Genomic DNA, 22,700 nt, shown 5'->3' with positions numbered 1-22,700 from the left:
GACCAAGGAGCTGCAAGGCCGCCAGATAGTCAATTATCACCTTAACTTTTTCCCTGCAGACAGCCAGCAAGGTTGAACTGGCCGCTAAGACGATTGGACAGGGTCACAGCGCCACCCAATCAGAATCGAGATGGGGAGAGACCCTGATTTGGGTAGAATGATATCTCCGCATCTTCCGGCAAGAATTAGTTCGCTAAGAGAGATTGCCCAGAGGAGGTTAGCGTAACTCTGAATAGCCATTCGTTATTGACAGGAATATCTTAGAACAGGAAATTCTAAGTACAGACAGCTTCAAATAAGGAAGCTTTGAGGGACAGACCAGTTACAGTTTGGTCCCGTAGTCTCAGATAGAGAGACGGAGGAAAGGAGAAGAAAGCAGAGAAGTCAGGGGAAGTTGAAGTCTAGGAGGAGAAGGGGAGAGAAGGGAGGAAGAGGAACTTGGGAGCGAAATTGGAGGAGGAGATAGTCGAGAGGGAAACGGAGTCGAAGGAGGTGTTGGAGGAACGGAAGGAAGGAAGGAATTAATGGGAAAGAAAGAGATGAGTAGACGCAAGGACAGGGGGAAAATCGAACTCACACAGGATGAATTAGGCTGTCACTTGGTCAAGGGAAAGATTGAGAGTTTATCATTTTAAATTATCAAATTTATTAAATTGTTATTAATTGAATTTCATCTTCGTGTTCTGTATAATTTAGCCATCAGCATTGCTGACTGGGGGCTCAGAGCTGTAAATCTACCTCATCACTAATTTAACTTCCTAACCCCACCAGCCCGGGTGGAACTTTCATCATAATTTAATTAATATATATTGGAAGAACCCCACCCCAATGCGTGCAACCGTCACAGCAAAGTCAGAGTGCTCTTCTTTGATTATCAGAATTAACAGTAGATTCCACTGGAGAAAACATTTTTTATTTGCTTGATAATGCTTTGAATAAACATAAGTTGGCAGAACTATATGGGGTTTTCAGCTGATAATGCATCAGTGATGAGTGGAATTCATAAAAGAGTTGCATTCTATATTTTGAAAAAATGTCTTCATCATTGTACATATCAGGTTATCCCTGTCATATGATGCACCCTGCCACAGGAAAGGCTGCTGATAAATTAGAAGGAGAACCCCTGAAGTATCAAGTTGGCATTCTATCTGACAATGTACTTCGTGCAGACAGAGTTGATGTGCAATGGCACCTTATTTCACAGCTAAAAGATCCAATAACTGGAAAATATAAATTTCCTCTTATTTGTCAGGTTATGAAAAGAATATTTGTTCTTTACCATTCTAATGCTGACTGTGAGAGATTGTTCAGTATTGTTAACAAAAATAAAACTGAATTCAGATCCAAGCTCTGTAACCCAGCACTTAGTGCTCTACTGGTGTGCAAAACATTCATAGTCTTAGCTGATACAAAGTGTTTTGAAATGCAGTTTGAGAGACTGTTGCATTTTAAAGCTCAGAGTGCTATATATGAAAATTTGAAGCAGTAATTGATGTTAAAAGACCAGAAGGGGTAAATAAATCATTTTGTAGATGTGCTCATTGAATTTTTTATCATGTTATATGTGGATGACTCTTTTTCTGCTTGGATTCCTCTTTTTGTCCACTTGGATTACACTTTTTCCTCGCCAGGGGTTGGCATGTATAGATGAGTATGCCATCAGTCTTGATTTTATAGATACCTACTTTCATGTTCCTATTCATCCGGTATTGTAAAAGTTTATTTGATTTGTTTACAGCAACAAAGTTTACTCATTCTGAGTCCTTCTGTTCAGTCTAAACATCTTTACCAAATTATGTCTTCATCACCCTGTTCCAGTTGACTACTTCCTCAACAGTAAGTATGACATATATGGATAATCTAAAAACCCCAAAATGTATGGAATGTTTTATTTTCCTAAAGGGCAGAAATAATCTATCCCTTTTGAATCATCTTGGTTTTCTCATGAACTGGGAAAAATCTGACCTTCATACACATCCATCCTGGTGCTTTGCCCACCTGGACTTGGAATTCTTGTATGTCTCCCTCATATCCATGTCATATGGATCATCAAATGCTCAGAGTGCATTTCCAGCAAGATGGTGATATCATTGAGTTCAGTGCTGCAGCATATTTGACCCTGTAGGGCCAGCTTTATATATGTCCATTACAAATGACTTTGCTGGCTCAGTGGCATCCTTATTGCAGTCCACTCAATTAAAATAGGTCAATATCATAAATGAGGTATGATCATTCCTTTGTTGTGGTGCAACCACAAATTCTTCTGAAGAAACCCCAGCTGGAAGTGTTGATATGTACAGACACCAGCACATATTTTTGGGGAGCCCACTTATTGCCAGACTTTGATATGGCCAGCAGCAAATGGGGACCAGGGCTTGATTTGGAATTATTCTTATAACACTAATATTAATGTAATTGTGTAAGTATTATTGTAGAAATATAATTTTACTAGAAAATTGTCCGATCTATAATAGAGTTGGCACCAATACAAGAAAATCCAAGTCATGATGATTACATTATATACCTTTTGCAAGGGTCAGAGCTTTCCACTTTGATTTCCATGTTCCAGTGCTTGCCTCTTTGTTGATTACTTTTCTGTTCTTCAAAGTGAAGACAAAAATAGCTATTCTCTCTGTTGTTCCATTACATATGTAGCTTGCTTTTATTGCAAAAGTTATGTTGAACATTATAATGTTGTCAAAGTGCATGTTACCATTGTATGTTATCAAACCTTCATCTAGAAACTCCAATAACCTTCATGTGGAATCTCCAATAACCTTCATGTGGAGTCTCCAATAACTTCATGTGGAATCTCCAATAACCTTCATGTGGAGATTCCAATAACCTTCATGTGGAGACTCCAGTAACCTTCATGTGGAGTCTCCAATACCCTTCATGTGGAGATTCCAATAACCTTCATGTGGAGTCTCTAATAACCTTCATGTGGAGTCTCCAATAACCTTCATGTGAAGTCTTCAGTAACTTCATGTGGAGTCTCCAATAACCTTCATGTGGAGATTCCAATAACCTTCATGTGGAGACTCCAGTAACCTTCATGTGGAGTCTCCAATACCCTTCATGTGTAGATTCCAATAACCTTAATGTGGAGTCTCCAATAACCTTCATGTGAAGTCTTCAGTAACCTTCATGTGGAGATTCCAATAACCTTCATGTGGAGTCTCCAATAACCTTCGTGTGGAGTCTCCAATACCCTTCATGTGGAGATTCCAATAACCTTCATGTGGAGTCTCTAATAACCTTCATGTGGAGTCTCCAATAACCTTCATGTGGAGTCTCCAATAACTTTCATGTGGAGACTCCAATAACCTTCATGTGGAGTCTCCAATAACCTCAATGTGGAGTCTCCAATATCCTTCATGTGAAGTCTTCAGTAACCTTCATGTGGAGACTACAATAACCTTCATGTGGAGTCTCCAATAACCTTCATGTGGAGTCTCCAATAACTTTCATGTGGAGATTCCAATAACCTTCATTTGGAGACTCCAATAACCTTCATTTGGAGATTCCAATAACCTTCATGTGGAGTCTCCAATAACCTTCATGTGGAGTCTCCAATAACCTTCATGTGGAGACTCCAATAACCTTCATGTGGAGTCTCCAATAACCTTCATGTGGAGTCTCCAATAACTTTCATGTGGAGATTCCAATAACCTTCATGTGGAGACTCCAATAAACGTCATGTGGAGACTCCAATAACCTTCATTTTGAGACTCCAATAACCTTCATTTGGAGATTCCAATATCCTTCATGTGAAGTCTTCAGTAACCTTCATGTGGAGACTCCAATAACCTTCATGTGGAGTCTCCAATAACCTTCATGTGGAGTCTCCAATAACTTTCTTGTGGAGATTCCAATAACCTTCATGTGGAGACTCCAATAACCTTCATTTGGAGACTCCAATAACCTTCATGTGGAGACTCAAATAACCTTCATTTGAAGACTCCAATAACCTTCATGTGGAGACTCCAGTAACCTTCATGTGGAGTCTCTAATACCCTTCATGCGGAGACTCCAATAACCTTCATGTGGAGTCTCCAATAACCTTCATGTGGAGTCTCCAATAACCTTCATGTGGAGACTCAAATGACCTTCATGTTGAGACTCCAATAACCTTCATGTGGAGTTTCCAATAACCTCAATGTGGAGTCTCCAATATCCTTCATGTGAAGTCTTCAGTAACCTTCATGTGGAGACTACAATAACCTTCATGTGGAGTCTCCAATAACCTTTATGTGGAGTCTCCAATAACTTTCATGTGGAGATTCCAATAACCTTCATGTGGAGACTCCAATAAACTTCATGTGGAGACTCCAATAACCTTCATTTGGAGACTCCAATAACCTTCATTTGGAGATTCCAATAACCTTTATGTGGAGTCTGAAATAACCTTCATGTGGAGTCTCCAATAACCTTCATGTGGAGAGTCTAATAACCTTCATGTGGAGTCTCCAATAACCTTCATGTGGAGTCTCCAATAACTTTCATGTGGAGATTCCAATAACCTTCATGTGGAGACTCCAATAAACTTCATGTGGAGACTCCAATAACCTTCATTTTGAGACCTCAATAACCTTCATTTGGAGATTCCAATAACCTTTATGTGGAGTCTCCAATATCCTTCATGTGAAGTCTTCAGTAACCTTCATGTGGAGACTCCAATAACCTTCATGTGGAGTCTCCAATAACCTTCATGTGGAGTCTCCAATAACTTTCTTGTGGAGATTCCAATAACCAGTGCAAGATAACTGTGCTTAGACTACTAGACTGTGATAAGAAATGTTTAGATTTCAAATCTAGGAGATTTCTTTCAGGGCTGTTCCAGAAATACATTTTGAACCAAGATAAGGTGCTTTCAACACGGAGTAATCACCCATTGATACAGTATAGAATTTTAAATAATTCTCATATGAGCTCTTTGGGAAAGCAGCGTTCCCTGGCATGTATACATTTTTTTACAAACTGCCTTCTTCTGGTACCATGTGTGTTTAAAGGGAACAGTTACCACTTAAATAAGTTCTTTCTTTTGCTAAAAAGGAGAGTTTGTGTGATCTACAGTAAATTTGTTAAAAAAATTGGGGAAAAAGTATTCCTTCCTCCTTCCAAGTTATGTATACACACACATACAGTCCAATATTGAAGTGAATAAATGACATCAAAAAGGACGGATCTGTTTAGAATAACTAAAAATGTGATACATCTATAGAATAAAAATACATTTTGATGTTATTGTAATGGTTTGTATCAGACTATCATGAGCAGACATTATTTCCACTCATATTTGTTACTATATCCAAATTGTCTTGAATTTTTGCTCATTCTGTTGGCATCATTGTTTTACCAAATATATCCTTATTGTACCTAATGCATTAATAAGCCTCTCTCTGAAATCTCATCTATGGCAAAGACATTTCAACAGATTTATAACAACTTCAGAATTAAGACAAAATTGGCATTCTCGGAAGTAAAAATGATTTCACTGTAAAATTTATTGTGCATAAATAGAGATCTTTGGAAAGATACATAGAGAATCCTAAATGTAATTGAGTGCTTACTTCATAATAAATTTATGAAGCCTCTTGAATAGTTAATTTTTTTCAAACATAGTTGAGCAAGCATTTCAATTTTTCAAAAAATTTCAAAACTTTTACTTGAAATAAGCAACTAATGAAGATTTGATTTATCTCATGATGATGATAATACCTGTCAATCTGCCAAAATAAATTTGGTGCATTTTTTGTGCAAATCTATGTACCTATGACATGCATGAAATCAATTTTACAAGCCTGGTTTATCACAGGTCTTAAAATGTACATGTATTATTTTTCTGTTACAACTCTCTGGTCATAAACTAAATAACAGAAAGAAGCATTACCAACAATTTGTGTAAAACTTAAACAACTTTACAAAATGAAAATTTAAGAGGAACATACACTGGTCAAGTCCAAAAGAATTGAATGTTGCAAATGAATTTCAGATTCTCAAATGTACTGGTCTGCTAACAGTTTTGATGTATCAAAATGACATTGTCCAGAACTCTTTTGAATAATTCTCGATTGTCCACGAATAATATTTTAGTTCAATGAGCACTTTTTAGTTCAAATGTTTCCTATCAAATAATATCTAAACACAACATTAAACATTTGTTCAGACTGATGTTACAACAAGAACACAAGAAATGAGAATGAACCAATTGTCCAGTTCCACATTCTTATATACAAGCATAAGGTGTGAAAACACATTTTGCTCCTACTATGTTACATTTGGCAAATATTGCACATTGTAAAAGAACCCATCTGACCTAACCCATCCAATTGGAAATAACTTAATTCTTCTAAGAACCCACCTGACCCCACCAGCCAGTGAGAAATTACCCCAAATGTCTCAACAGGATTTATTATTATTATCATTAATCATCATAAATACCTACATAAACACCAATTTATATCTTAATATCTTATAATAGAAAGTTATACCTGTCTAAAAGGAATAGCTATTGAATATCTTGATTTTAAATGATCATTACAATTTACTGTTATGAACAATAATTACACCTAATACAGATACTGTCATGTACCAAGAAGTACAGAAAATATAGATATACATAACAATTGCAGACTTGGTGATCGATTTAGATATCAAATTTTTTAGGCTCCATTCCATGGAAATTACCAGCTGAATATACTGGACCAAGGAGGGGCCATTACTGCCATTATAGATGACCCAGACTCCAAAACTAATGAAGTCCAGTGAGTTTTTACCTTGTACAAATTTGAGTTTTCAGCCAGTAGAATATATGTGGAGCTGAATTTTACAGCATGTAGTTTGAAACATTCATATTTAAAATATAAAACCATTTATAGTTCATAGCATATAACTTAAATTACCTGTATATTTATGAGTAGATCAGAGTTTCCACTCTTTTGCCCTGAAAATACTTATTCAGAGATTCTTTTCATGGTACATTTTATTAAGTGTGACTTTGTCAAATTGCTCTTTTAATAGAGAAAAAACTTCATTTCTTTTCCTATGAAATTAATAAACTCATCACAGAACTTTTGTTTATGGTCACTAAAAATTGTTTTAAATGAAAACCATTTCACTGCAACACTGAAACATTGATCATCTCAGTGCATGGGGGACAGATCGATCACCTCAGTGCATTGGGTACATGACTTTTGTCAGGATGACTAGTTTTTGTGATAATATATAACGATAAAAATAAAGTTTAGATCCAAATAAATTTTCTGTTCACATAAATATACATGAATCTCAATAATCATGATCTGTGCTGCAAAATGGCGTTAAACCCCACAACAACAACAACAACAATAATCATGATCATACATTGTATTCTGCAATTTTTTTGGCTGAAAGGAAAATGAAGTTAAAGTATAAACAGAATCACAAAGAAGTACTCCTTTCATTGGAAACATATGAAAATTTGTAGATCACTGAGCCATAAGGCTAATGTTATGATTATGTGGTCTTAAAAAAAGTAAAAAGAAAGAGCAAAACTGACAAGATTTGTATAATTGAAAATTGTAATTCATTTCCCTAAAATACAAAATATCTTACAGTATGGCGTAGGAATTCCTGCAATCCTCAATGTTTTGTCAACTTCAAAAGTTTTGAATAATCTGAGTGAGTTCCATAGGTATTCCAACTGATTGTATTGGAATAATGTACCAACAATACAAAAGAATTGCCATGTCACACAACTCATCTGTCATGAGTTGTGTGTTGTCCATTCATCAGACATGTACTTCTTACTACTCTGTTTTGAATCAAACTTGGAATGTGGGCTTATAACATCAAAATCTCAGTTAAATTTGATGTGATTAATTAGGTGATCTTGATTTTTTTTCTGATCTGAATTTGACTCAGAATATACCTTTATGACATCAAGATCTTGGATGTGTTTAATAATGAATTAGACACATTATTGTAGTAATATTGCATCAAATTGTTTGAGTTTGTTACTTTTCTGGAAGCCATATTTTTGATCTGAATTTGACTCAGAATATATCTTTATGACATCAACATCGACATGTTTAATAATGAATTAGACACATTATTGTAGTAATATTGCATCAAATTGGTTGAGTTTGTTACTTTTCTGGAAGCCATATTTTTGACCCAGTTTTTATAAAACTTGGATTATGTGAGATCCACGCATATTAATGTTGTGATCTTTTCATTCATTGGATGACCATGTTAATGCTCTGGAGGCGGCATTTCTGATCTGATTTTGATCAAGCACATTAAAGACTTGTATGATCAGAATCTCACAAGAGTAATGAGATACATATTATTGTGATGATCTTGCATCTGATCGACTGAGACTGAACTTGTTACCACTCTAGAGGCTGTCTCTGATTTTGAGTAATTCTTTCATCAGTATCATATCACATGGTTGATCCTGTTAACATGTACGTGACTAATACAGATTTTTTAAATATAGTAAATAGGCTTATATTATCAAGGTATCATGTGACCATTATTATGAGACTGGTCAGCACTTAATAATAAAATTGAGTGCAGTTTTCTGTTTTCATGTACCTTTCTTCTCTCTCTGTCTGTCTGTCTGTCTCTCTCTCTCTCTCTCTCTCTCTCTAAGGGAATGCAAAGGATGTAACACATGTCATTGACTATTGAGAATCAGTTTTTGTGTTAAAAAGAAATTCTTCCCATTGCAAAATAAATGCAAAGCCAATTATAAAAAAACAAGTAACATTGGATAAAGCAGTTTTTAAAAATTGGCAAAATAATAAACCTTTGGGATTAAAATGATTCATTTGTAATTAATAATAGAAAAGAATAAACTAAGAATACAACAAGTAACACTCAAAGTAGATAAATAGAATGACTGTAGGATCAAAGGAGCTGTGAACTGGGAAAACAAAGTGGTAGTGCATTTGCAAGCTCAGGGCTTGTTCCACATGTACTGGCATATCACTTGCGAAATATTACTTTGGAATTAGATCTAGCTTCAGAAAAAAGCAATGCAAATCAAATCAAAACTTCTGTTTTATCTAATACAAATGGTGTTTTTACAACAAACACAAAATATATAAAAAATATGGATTGTTCAGAGAACATTAAATTGAAGCAATAGTCTCACTAGCAAACACCTTCAGTAATGAACACTTCACTTTGTGGTAATATTAATTTAAAATGTTCAATTAAAATCCAAATATAGGTACAAATATTGTACAATGAATATCTTAGTGAAATGGGTAAACACAATGCGTACCATATATGTATTTTTAAATGTGAATAGTTACAAATATTTGAACTAACAGTATTTTGTGTGTAATGCAAACATACAAAGTTTTAAATATTTCCCTTGACTTATCAAATTTTTGTATGTCACACTTATATGACAATTCCTTCTCTGCATGAATTGAATTTTTAGTAAAAAATTTTGACTTATAAGGGCTGTTCCATTAAACATATATGGTATCCAGGGAAGGCAGTTTTTTTAAAAACATATGCCAGGATACTTTGATTTCGCTGAGTTCATATTAAAATGATAAGAAAAATTCTAAATTGCATCTATGGGTGAGTACCCCAATTTAAAAGTGCCTCTCCCAGGGTCCCATGTATGTTTGAATGGAACAGCCCAAAGAAAGTACATATGATAAGTCTAGTGAGCAATGTTAGGTCTACTTGGCCTTCTTGGTATCTGCTGCAGATTTATTTGGCATAGAAAAAATTGAAACTTCTCACTGTTTTTTTTGTGTCAGGTTGGAAAAGTGTGTATATTTGACGCATGACACATGGGTAGATAAACACTGCATTGTGTTTTATGTTTACTGGCCCTTGCTGATAAATATCTTGCCCAGGTCTTTGCATCCCACTCAAAGTTTCCCTGTCTATTATATCAATAGTGTCTTTGCATCCCACTCAAAGTTTCCCTGCCTATTATATCAATAATATCATTGCATCCCACTCAAAGTTTCCCTGCCAGTTATATCAATAGTGTAGCTATACATATCTTGCCCAGGTCTTTGCATCCCACTCAAAGTTTCCCTACCTATTGTATCAATAGTGTCTTTGCATCCCACTCAAAGATTCCCTGTCTATTATATCAATAGTGTCTTTGCATCCCACTCAAAGATTCCCTGTCTACTATATCAATAGTGTCTTTGCATCCCACTCAAAGATTCCCTACCTATTATATCAACAGTGTCTTCGCATCCCACCCAAAGTTTCCCTGTCTATTATATCAATAATATCATTGCATCCCACTCAAAGATTCCCTACCTATTATATCAATAGTGTCTTTGCATCCCACTCAAAGATTCCCTGTCTATTATATCAATAGTGTAGCTAGCAAATTATAAGCTTCACTATCAAAACTTCCAAATTTTATCAACAAGCTCTCCATGTTCAAAATGGTGTCCTTTACAGAGTGTCAGTTGTAGTGTAAGTTTAATCATCCCCCTTAAGATACAGTGCTTATACAGTTAACATACACTTAGAAATTTTGTGTACTGTAAGGTACCGACCATTTGATTTTCAGGGTGTTTGGTTCTGGGCTGTGATTATCTTTTGAGCCAAGATACCTTATTTTATTTTATATGAAGACAATTTTTTGTTCTTCAAATAATATAATGGATATAATATGGCATTATTTGGCAATAAATCCAATGAAGCTAATTGTTCAGCTGTTTGCCCCAAAATATCACAAGCCCTACTCACAAGAATATGAAATTGTTGGTCCCTACTATAATTGTGGTATGCAATGGAGTGTATTGTGGTATGTTCAGAAATACCATAGTACAAAATATTTTCTGTTACCCAGCTCTAAATTTGATAAAATTGTATATCAGCAAGATTAAGAACTGAATCTATTATGTCTATGTCTATTATGTCTGGGCTGATAGAAGTTTTCAGCAAATATAAAGAAGGCGACAATAATTAATTAAGCGTGTCATTTTCTTAGCTACCATTAAATAATGACCAATACTATGATCTATTTGCAGCTTTTCCTGCACAGAGGGTGCTACATGGGAAACTCACCAGTTCTCTTCTCATGAAATCCATGTAAATGGTGTCGTCAATGAACCAGGGATAAATACCTTGATTGTTAGGTATTATGGCATGCTGTTGTGTAGGTAGATGGTGATAATGGCCCTACTGCTAGAGATGATGTACTGTAGTGAATACAAACAAGGGTTATAATGGTTATGCTGCATGTAATAATAATGACAACAACAATAATAGTGGTTGGTGGTGGTGGTGATGGTAGTGGTTGAGGAAAAGGAGTAGAATTGGTGTTGATCCTGATGATGACAGTGGTGGTGGTGGTGAAGGAGGAGGAAAAGAATGGTTGTAGTAGAGGTGATGATCACGACAAACTTGATGATTATGATGACGTCAATAAAAATCTACTTTTAAATTTCCTTATTATTGTGAGAATCATGTGTGCTTTGTTTTCAACATAGCAGGTTTGTAGAACTGATATAAATAAAACAAGTCACTTCCATTTTTTTAAGGCTACCTTTTATTTAAGTACAGTGCAAAAAAATTTTAACATGGAGCTTAATCTAAAATTTCTTTAGCATTGACTTTTAATTATGGTATGGACAGACAGATGAACACACAAATGCCAAAGTGATTAGTGTGTCAAGTTTTTATCATAGGATACTGGGCAAAAACCAGAGTGCCAGGCCCAGAGACATGTGATAAGTCAAGCTTTTGTCATGGGATGCTGGACAAAAACCAGAGTGCCAGGCCCGAAGACATGTGATAAGTCAAGCTTTTGTCATGGGATACTGGACAAAACCAGAGTGCCAAGCCCCAAGACATGTGATAAGTCAAGCTTTTGTCATGGGATACTGGGCAAAAACCAGAGTGCCAGGCCCGAAGACATGTGATAAGTCAAGCTTTTGTCATGGGATACTGGACAAAAACCAGAGTGCCAAGCCCCAAGACATGTGATAAGTCAAGCTTTTTGTCATGGGATACTGGGCAAAAACCAGAGGGCCAAGCCCCAAGACATGTGATAAGTCAAGCTTTTGTCATGGGATACTGGACAAAAACCAGAGTGCCAAGCCCCAAGACATGTGATAAGTCAAGTTTTTATCATGGGATACTGGACAAAAACCAGAGTGCCAAGCCCCAAGACATGTGATAAGTCAAGCTTTTGTCATGGGATTGTTGTTGTTTATAATGACTATTGTTTCATGATAAAACTAAATATAATGCTTATCATTACAAAGTATACTGTTGATTTTTTATATGAGTTTTGGTATCTTTTGGGAGACTCTGTCCATATGTCTTGTGAGAGACTCTGTCCATATATCTTGTAAGAGACTCTGTCCATGTATCTTGTGAGAGACTCTGTCCATATATCTCTGTTTTTGAAGATTTCCTGTCATGAAAGATCACATTTTTCATGTACATATGAATGGTTTTATATTGTGACCTTTAAAGAGAGACCCTCTGTCTGGAGAAACCTCATTTTAATGATAGAAGTGGTGGGTGTTCACTCAAGACAGGTTTCACTCTAATGAAAGCTGATCAGTAAGTTTCTTCATATGGGCATATATTCAGTTATTCTTAAATATTAATTAGTATGACTGATTAACTCAAGTATTAAGCAGTATGACAGATTAACTCAAGTATTAAGCAGTATGACTGATTAAGTCAAGTATTAAGCAGTATGACTGATTAACTCAAGTATCAAGCAGTATGACTCATAAACTCAATTATTAAGCAGTATGACTCATGAACTCAATTATTAAGCAGTATGACTGATTAGCTCAAGTATCAAGCAGTATGACTGATTAGCTCAAGTATTAAGCAGTATGACTAATTAACTTGGGTATTTATCAGATTAAGTCAAGTATTAAGCAGAATATTAATTCATATTACACTTATGACTGATTTAAACAAGTCTCCCTTTCAGTGATAATAAGACTAATATTTTTTCCTTAGTATCCTGGGTCATACAACTGATGGCAACAGTGGTTGGCTGATGGCTAGACTGGATTTCTCGTCAGTGTTAACAAGAAAGTGTGATACCTCTGACTACACCATCTGGAGCCCTACTTTCAGGAAAGCCAATCCCAATGAGGTCAGTCTGCAGTCTGGTTACTTTCCCAGACGAATGCTTGCCAGAACTAGATTATCTAGATTTAATTGTAGTTCTGCTGGTAATTTATTTTGGATGGAAGATTTTTAAAAATTTTGTTTTTCTATTAAATAAGCAGAGTATTGTGGTGTGGTTTATTTTGTTAGAAATGAGAAAGGGAAGTGAGGGGTTAGATGGAATTATCATATCCCTTTTTAAAATGAAAAGATTTTTAAAAAGAACAGAAAGAAAAATTCCATTGTAAAAATACATAAATATATCTTTTATACGAATTGAATTATTTTCCAGGGTATGAATCTTAATAGAGTCTCAAGTGAGACTTTAAATTTTTTTAACTGTCGATTATTATTTAAAACAAAACAAAAACTGAATAATACTCCATTGATATATATCTGTGACCTGGATATCATCATCATCCCCAAGTACAATTTAGATAATACAATATTTTAACCCTATATTAGTATGGGCTTAATTAGAATTGCTTGCAGAGAGTTTTAAAATGAGCTATCTTTTGTGAAACTACAAGGTGAATTTACAACAGCTTATCACGCAGTATTGACATGTTGAAATTGAATTTCAAAATTGTACACTATTCCATAACAAATGTTAGGTAGCCAGGGTCATTGTGAAAATCAAAAAATTTATTCTGTATTCTGTATTGTTTACATGCCAACTTTTGCAGATATCTTGTGGTTGGTTATGATTTCTTGAGTTGGGTCATCCATTGATCAGATCTTGTATCTAAACTCTGTCCTATACCATTGATGAAACTTGCTATGCTGTGTCTGCTTTAAATACATTCCCTGATCATATTAATGTAAGGAATATAAATCTGCTACCTCCCAACTCCAACCCTACTAAAAGACAAAAATTCTCTTCTGTTGATATCATATAGACAGTTGGCAGTAACTCTTGCCGTTACCTCCCCTGTTGCCAGTTTTTAAGTTTTGTTTCCATACACAAGATCTCATGTAACAAGTATCCTATTAATCAGAATTCATTTTGTGTGAAATTCAAGCCATCAATTTTACTTATGTTACTAAAGTCAAGGAAATTAACAATCATTTGTCCAAATGTATGTGACCTGGAGGAAGGCTAAAGATTTAATTTCAGAAAGCCAAGTACCAACCACGTTCTCATCACTCTGGAATAAGACACATTTCACTGCCTACCATACTGACCTCTTGATATTGATAAGAATGAAACCGTGGTTAGTATGTGTACCCCACCATTTTATAAGGTTGATAACAATGAAATGGTGGTTAGCATATCTACCCCTCCATTTTATAAGATAGATAAGAATGCATTTCTTGCCACATTGAAGCTAGTTTGAAATATTGTTGCCATGTCTTGGATGCCTGATCTGGCCTCAAGAAAATTGTCTGACTGGTGGATAAATTGGCATGGGAGTTGATTGCCTGAATTACTCAGGTTTTTGATAGCTAACCATACAATAGCTAATGCATTGACTTCCTCTGACAATCTTGACTTTGGGTGGGGGGGGCCCTGGTTAGATAGTGGTCTAAAGTACTGGCCTTTACCAATCACTGCTGTCTCACCTCTCTCTGCCTGGATTTTAATCTTGGACTTGGCCATAGTGTGTATGTGAGAAGGCTTACCAGTAGCTTCCTGTTGGTTGTTAGTTCTTACTGGGGTTTTCTCAGGTTCTGCATCCACCAGTTGTGTGCAGAAAAATGGCATTAAATCCACAATAACAAAAACAACAACTCCAATCTTGACTTGAGACATTATGATGCATGTTGAAGTGTCACACTTCATCATGCCCTGGCTTTAAGAATGACTTCCTTTGTTGTTTTGGGACTAAATTGAAGAAGTTCAGAGGCAGACAGCTCAGAAACTGCCCATCTAACTGGCAGCTCCCTTTCTGGATTAACTCGGTGAGTTTCAACAAGATGGGGAATTCAGTTCTTGCAACTCCATGGGTTACTCATTACAGCTGCAGTAGATCTGATGTTTCTGTGCCATCTTTTTACGTGTCCATTAACAAATGACTGCTGGCTCGATGGTACCCCTTTTCCAGTCCACTTGACCAGAAAGGTCAATATCACACAAAAGGTGCAATCATTCCTGTTTCAGTGGCACAACCACAGTTGGTTCATAACAGAAATTCCTCTGGAGAAACTCCAACTGAAAATGATATGTACAGCCACCAGTATGTATGGTTGAGCCATGTTGACACCCAAGACAGTTTCCGTTTTGGAAACATGTGCAAGATTCTGGTCTACTCAAATCGAAATTGGCTAGTAGGTATGATAGATTCCAGTATGATGGCACATCTGTTATTTAGGAGAGGAAGAAAGAAGAGAGGGATAAACAAAATCTGAAGCTCTCCAAAATGACATGGCTCACCCATCTATTTGCAGGAATAGGTTGATCCAGCATCATCTGAACAGCTGGAGTCTGGTGCTCACCAGTAGGCTGTTTATCGGCGGTAGAGGTATTATGTTAGCATCACAAAGCTGGTCAGTGGCAAATGGGGACAAGGAGAATTGCCTATTCACATCAACTATCTAGAAATGAAAGCAGTCATAAAAAGGCATTTTCAGGTCTGGAAGGACTGACACTGTGGGAAGTCAGTCCTGATTATATCCAACAATTTTGTCATATTGACTTACCTCCTGAAATGGGGGCACAAAATCACCTGACCTGTGTGGCCTTATTTGGCAGTTTCTTTGTTGGTGTTACCAACTTAGATTGATGTGCAAATTGGACACATTCCCAGCAGTTTCCTGGCCAGCTTTCTTCCCATTGGCTTTTCATCAGATTTGTGTATTTGGGGTCTTCTGATGATCAACCTTTTTGCAATAAAGTGTAATTGCAAATTGCCCACATTTGTCTCACTGGTTCTGGACCCAGATACAAGGGCTGTGGATGGACTGTCAGTCAGTTGACAGGAGGGGTATAGGGCATATTGAAAATAAGGGGTCATAATTGTAAGAGGGGCATAGGGCATATTGAAAATAAGGGGTCATACTTGTAAGAGGGGTATAGGGCATATTGAAAATAAGGGGTCATACTTGTAAGAGGGGTATAGGGCATATTGAAAATAAGGGGTCATAATTGTAAGAGGGGTATAGGGTATATTGAAAATAAGGGGTCATAATTGTAAGAGGGGTATAGGGCATATTGAAAATAAGGGGTCATATTTGTAAGAGGGGTATAGAGCATATTGAAAATAAGGGGTCATAATTGTAAGATTATTCTGATTGCTACTCTTATATGGGACAGGTCCTGGGTCAGTTTTCCACATTAGTTGACATTGTGAAAACTTGCTGGCTCCACTGTATAAAATCAAAAAGATTTGGGACTAAGAAAATTGAGAAACAAAATGAATTTAAATTTCAAGATAATTTCATTTTCTCTGTAATTCATATGCAAGATGAGCCCCCAATTTACAGGTATGACTCTATGGTCATAAACTAAGTAACAAAAAAGAAGCAAAACCCAAAAATTTTGTAAAACTTAAACATTTTAATTATCAAAGTTATACATGAAAATGTGAGAGGAACTTAGAGTATTATGAAGTGAATCTAAACTAGTCCTTATAAAGGTCCATGAAAGTCCTAAAGGAATGAAATGTTCCTTATAAATTTTAAAACTGGAAATGTACTGGTCCTCCAAGAACTGTGATGTCCAGATGGCATTGTTCAAAATTCCGTTAAATAAGCTATAACAGTTCAGTTATAGTTCAAATAATAAGCACTTTCTATTTCCACTGAACAGTCCAAACAAATGTTTTTTTCTCTCGAATAATATCTAAGTACAACATAAAACACATCTGCAGACTTACAACAGGAACACAAGAAATGTGAATGACTCCAAAATCAGAATTAAACTGACTGCTCAGTTCTCTCTTTCTATACACCGTCTATTGTGACTATAGACTGTATTTTGCAATAGACCCCACATGATATAATGCACTACTCATTTTGTGACAAACTTGCCTATTCATGTGACCTAGTCCAACTAATGGGAAGTTACTGAGTCCTTCCATAAACATCAAAACCTTATCAGCCAATGAGAAATTAAGCCAAAGGAGTCATTTAAGTCTTATTAAAATTATTATTAAAAAATGTCAACACATATGTAAGCATCTATTTATAGATCTTACACAATAATATGCTCTTGACAGATTCATGTCAGGTAGCAAAAACTAACTAAAGGTATTCTGTATGATTTACAGCCATGAATAAAAATTATACAAATTAGATAAAATCACGTACCAGGAGTTAAAAATATATAGATGTACATAACAATGATACTCAGCATTCCCTTTACCTATTACCTATTCTCCTAAAGCTAATATGATCGGGGAATGTATTCAAAAGAGAATTCTGTTTCTCCAAGAATAATGACCCAATCACATTTCTTAAAGACCCTTCCACCCACCAGTATTTTTGTTGGTAGTTTGCTCAGCTTTAAACTGTCAACACCTAATGGTGGCAAGGGCAGGTACATAGCAGGAATTACTTCCCTTTGTCTATATGATATAGACAGAAAAGATGTAGTGATAGATTTGGGAGTTAAAAGGCTTATATTCCTGATGTTAAAGTGATCAGGTAACTTTTCTTACAGAAACAATTCACTACAAAATGTGCTTTAAAGAATATGAATAAAATGAAAACATTAAGATTTGCATCTTACACGTGAAGGGTCACAAGTTTTCTTTTTTTACTTCAACTTCCAGATACAGTACTTCCTCATTACAATGCAGTCAATGGGTGCCATAGAGTATACACGCTTATAATGAAGTACATGAAACTTAACTCCCTCATTATAATGCAGTCTATGGGTGCCATAGAGTATACAAGCTTATAATGAAGTACATGAAACTTAACTCCCTCATTACAATGTAGTCTATGGGTGTCATAGAGTATACAAGCTTATAATGAAGTACATGAAACTATACTACCTCATTAAAATGCAGTCTATGGGTGCCATAGAGTATACATGCTTATAATGAAGTACATGAAACCTAACTCCCTCATTATAATGTAGTCTATGGATGCCATAGAGTATACATGCTTATAATGAAGTACATGAAACTTAACTCCCTCATTACAATGTAGTCTATGGGTGCCATAGAGTATACAAGCTTATAATGAAGTACATGAAACTATACTACCTTATTAAAATGCAGTCTATAGGTGTCATAGAGTATACAAGCTAATAATGAAGTATATGAAATTAAACTCCCTCTTTACAATGTAGTCTATAGTTGCCATAGAGTATACAAGCTTATAATGAAGTACATGAAATTAAACTCCCTCATTACAATGCTGTCCATTAGATCTATGAAGTAAGCTGCCTTGTAGTGAGTTCAGTGTATAATGAAGTACATGATACAGTATTCCCTCATTATAATGTTGTTCATTTGTGCAATAGAGTTTACCACCTTATAGTGAGACCATTTTATGAAGAAGTACATGACAGAGTACTCCTGCATCATATGATGTTGTTGTTGTTGTTGTGGGGTTTAACGCCATTTTTCAGCACACGATAGGCTATACATGGCGGCCAGTATTAATGGTGGAGGAAGAACCCAGGAAAACCCCGGGAAGAACCACCGACCCACGAGAAGCTACTGGCAAGCTTTCTCACATACCCACATTAGCCGAATCCTAGACTCGAACTCACGCAGACAGAGGTGAGATGGCAGTGATCCGTAACGGAGAGCGCTTTAGACCACTCGGCCACTCGGGGCCCCTCATATGATGTTCATATATATATATATATATGGACACGCAGCATGAGTTCCTAAGAAGGAACTGCCATTTTCTGATGTGTTTGACTGGGATGAAGAATTGGGCTCATCATTGATATAGATAGATTTGAGTCACACGAATTCAGCATAGGTGAGGTTTCTTAGGAACACAATATGTGCATAAATCGTGTGTTTACTGTACTGCCTTATAGTGAGGCTGTCTTATTATTAAGTCCAGATACAGTACACCCTCATTATAATGAAGTCCAGATACAGTATTCCCTCATTATAATGAAGTCCAGGTACAGTACTCCCTCATTATGATGCTGTTCATTTGAACCATAGAGTGTACCACCTTATAGTGAGACCAACTTATTATGAAGTACATTAAACATATAACTTCACTACCAATTCATGAATGGGATCTATGACCAGACTAGCCTTATAATGAGAATACATTATAATAAAGGGCCTTATAATGAGGGAATACTTTATGTGCAGTGGGTTCTATTTCATTTTTATATACCCTTTTGTAAAGTAGAACATATATTTTTAATCTGTCTGCCTGTTACTGTTTTCACACAATTACCGGTACTCTAGTTGTCTTTCATCTAGAGTGACAAAACTTTGAGGATGCTTGGAATTGAGGTAACAAAGAACACTATGTATTTCAGGATCAGAAACTCAAAGGCCATGGTGATTGTGACCAAAATAATAACAATAGTTTCCACCATCTGCAGTTGCTAAACTTTGTACAGAGTTTGCAAAATTTATGTAGTAAGGAAGAACCATTGATTCTCAATCAAAAGATGCATGGTCAGTGTCACTGCCATTGAAAGAAGAAAACTTTTCTGCACAATAAAATTAGTTGCACATCACATAACTGTACCAACCTTTGTGGATGGCTTGCACACAGATTAAGGAAGAAGTCTCTTTTTTGTGGGGTCAAAAAGTCAGAGATCAAAGGCTCAGTGAATGAAATAAGAAAACTAGGTTCCACACAGTAACATCACTTCTACATCACAGACCTGATCCCAGAGTTTGTGAATGGCTTGTAATTGGGACAAGGAAGAAGCCAACATATTTTGAGGTCACAAGGTAAATGGTCAAGGTCATTATGACTGATAAAAGGAATACTGTTTTTTTGGCATAAATAACTTCAGTTGTGGACCACATACAGTGACCAGTGTTTGTGGTGGCCTTGCAGTTAAAGTATGGAATAGAAGTTTGATTTGGGTGACAACAGGTCAGTATCATTGTGGCTAAAAATAGATTTTGCAGAAGAACTTTTATTCTAAAGTAAATCCTTTTATCAAACTTTGTTGATGACTTTCATTTAGGGTAATAAAGAAACCTAGAGATTCTGGGTTGAAAAGGTCAGTGATCATAGTCATGGTAAGTCTAGTAAGAAAACAATGAGCTCTGCACATTAAATTTACCCTGTTAAGTGCCTACATTTAATTTAGACTGTTAAATGCCTCCATTGGAGCCTTTTAAACTCAGGATGGGTTTATAATGTGCTCTTTACAGTACTCCTGTTTTAATGACTTTTGTTGGGTGTCATTTTATTTTTCAGACTGGTTCTCAGTGTATTTTAGGTCAGGAAATCATCCTGGAGAAAAGAATATTGACTGCCCACTGTTACTATGGCAGTGACTATAATCGAGTGAAAAGCACAACAAGATGTCAATGCCAGCGAGAGGATTTTCAGTGGTATGGTCAGAAGTGTTTATTGATGACAGTTATCAAAATCTGTTACAAGAGTCTGTCACAAATATTATGTCATTAACAAAGCAATAAGTGTTTATTTTCATGTTGCTGTTTTAAAGCACAAACAGAAAAGAAATTTGTAATATACACCAAGATACATTGATGTAATTATGAATTTATATGGATTCATTAAACTTCATAGTATATTACCAGTAATGTTAATATTCTCTTTGATTTTATATTAATTTTTTATATCACTGACTGTATCAGATAATAAGAATAACAAGACTAGAAGATAAAATGTATATATTTTAGAACTTAAAGGAAATACTGTGGAAATTTGTGCTGTTTTGAGAACTATGTGTTTTCATACTTTGTGTTGTTCTGGCCATAAGGACCAGTGAGCTTAGGATTTGGTCTTTCTTCCATCATGCATTACCCATTCATAATTGTTATTTTAAAAATATCCTAAAAAATCATTTGACCAATTTGCACTTGATTTTACAAGGAGCATTTTGGCATCAAGACCTTTAAAATTTGTTCATTGGGTGCTGATCCATCATCCAATTTCACCACCATTTCTAATTGGGTTCTGATCCGTCATCCAATTTCACCACCATTACTAATTGGGTGCTGATCCGTCATCCAGTTTCACCACCATTACTAATTGGGTGCTGATCCATCATCCAATTTCACCACCATTACTAATTGTGTGCTGATCCATCATCCAATTTCACCACCATTACTAATTGGGTACTGATCTGTAATCTAATTTCACCACCATTACTAATTGGGTACTGATCTGTCATCCAATTTCACCACCATTACTAATTGGGTGCTGATCCATCATCCAATTTCACCACCATTACTAATTGGGTGCTGATCCATCATCCAATTTCACCACTATTACTAACTGGGTGTTGATCTGTCATCCAATTTCACCACCATTACTAATTGGGTGCTGATCCATCATCCAATTTCACCACCATTACTAATTGGGTGCTGATCCCTCATCCAGTTTCACAACCATTACTAATTGGGTGCTGATCCGTCATCCAATTTCACCACCATTGCTAACACTAGAAATATATTATACAGCATCTTTTCAAAACTACTGAACCAGGTTTGACAGAAATCATACTGGCATCATGAAGATCTTTCACATTGGTTCAAATGAATCTGATTCAATATGGCATCTGCTACTAAATGAAAACCTTTAAAAAAAACTCAAAAACTGTATAATGTCCTTTCATATATGTACCAATTAGACCAATCTATCATCAGATATGGCCACTGTTACTCAAAAGCTTTTAAACAACTTCTTCACAAAGACTACTCAGCACAATGAATCTCTTTAACTTTGTCACACATTTCAGGAATAAGTACAGTCCTATAAAAAGACGTTATGCAAACCCTTAACCTATCATGCATTTTTGTCTAAACAAATGCCACAAGGCTAAAATAATCTTTATATTATTGGAATTCTATTCATGAAAAAGACGTCGTAGTATTCAAACGTACTTCACGATGTGGAGGCAAATATGCTGTATCTTTTATGCCTGCGGCAAAAAAATAGAAAACTTGTTGCATCAGGTTATTAACTTGATGCATTAAAAGACAATCAAGCAATTAAAATCAGGCTTGTTTTAATTAATGGCATAATTGAAAATGTTATACACTAACATATAGCATTCCAACGATATTTGAAATATGTCGCCAATCACAAGTATTTCTTTACAACATTAAACACGGATTGTATTAAATGCTAAAAATAGTTACACCTCATCCCCATCGAGACTTCATAATTTGCTGAGGCAAGCCAAAAATATAAAACACACCACAGCAGCCATCTTGAAATTCTTATAATTACTACTCATCCTATTGACATGGGGGTTTGATGGTCCTCCTGATTTCTTGCTCCACCAAATATACTGGCCACCATGTATAGCCTGTCATGCGCTGAAGAATGGTGTTAAACCCCACAATACCAAATATACTGGCCACCATATATAACCTGTAATGTGCTGAATAATGATGTTAAACCCTACAAAAACAAATATACTGTCCACCATGTATAGCCTGTAATGTGCTGAAGAATGGTGTTAAACCCCACAAAAACAAATATACTGGCCACCATGTATA

General features: G+C 35.8%; 1 protein-coding gene across 3 annotated transcripts in view; it reads left to right on the top strand.

Moving 5' to 3' along the window:
* Window positions 1–22,700, top strand: part of LOC149795655 (VPS10 domain-containing receptor SorCS1-like) — a 145,702-nt gene that overhangs the window by 64,573 nt on the left and 58,429 nt on the right. For all 3 annotated transcript variants that reach the window (XM_089965498.1, XM_089965497.1, XM_089965499.1), the window contains 4 exons: window positions 6,670–6,767; window positions 11,010–11,117; window positions 12,967–13,105; window positions 20,425–20,561. In XM_089965498.1, coding sequence (XP_089821624.1) covers window positions 6,670–6,767; window positions 11,010–11,117; window positions 12,967–13,105; window positions 20,425–20,561 — 482 coding nt within the window. The remainder of the gene's footprint in view (window positions 1–6,669; window positions 6,768–11,009; window positions 11,118–12,966; window positions 13,106–20,424; window positions 20,562–22,700) is intronic.

This window comes from Sinohyriopsis cumingii, chromosome 7 (genome assembly GCF_028554795.1).
Source record: "Sinohyriopsis cumingii isolate HCF-2022 chromosome 7, ASM2855479v2, whole genome shotgun sequence".
Classification (NCBI taxonomy): Eukaryota; Metazoa; Mollusca; class Bivalvia; order Unionida; family Unionidae; genus Sinohyriopsis; species Sinohyriopsis cumingii.
The sequence above is the reverse complement of the archived record's forward strand: the minus strand, read 5'-3'. Positions and strand labels throughout refer to the sequence as shown.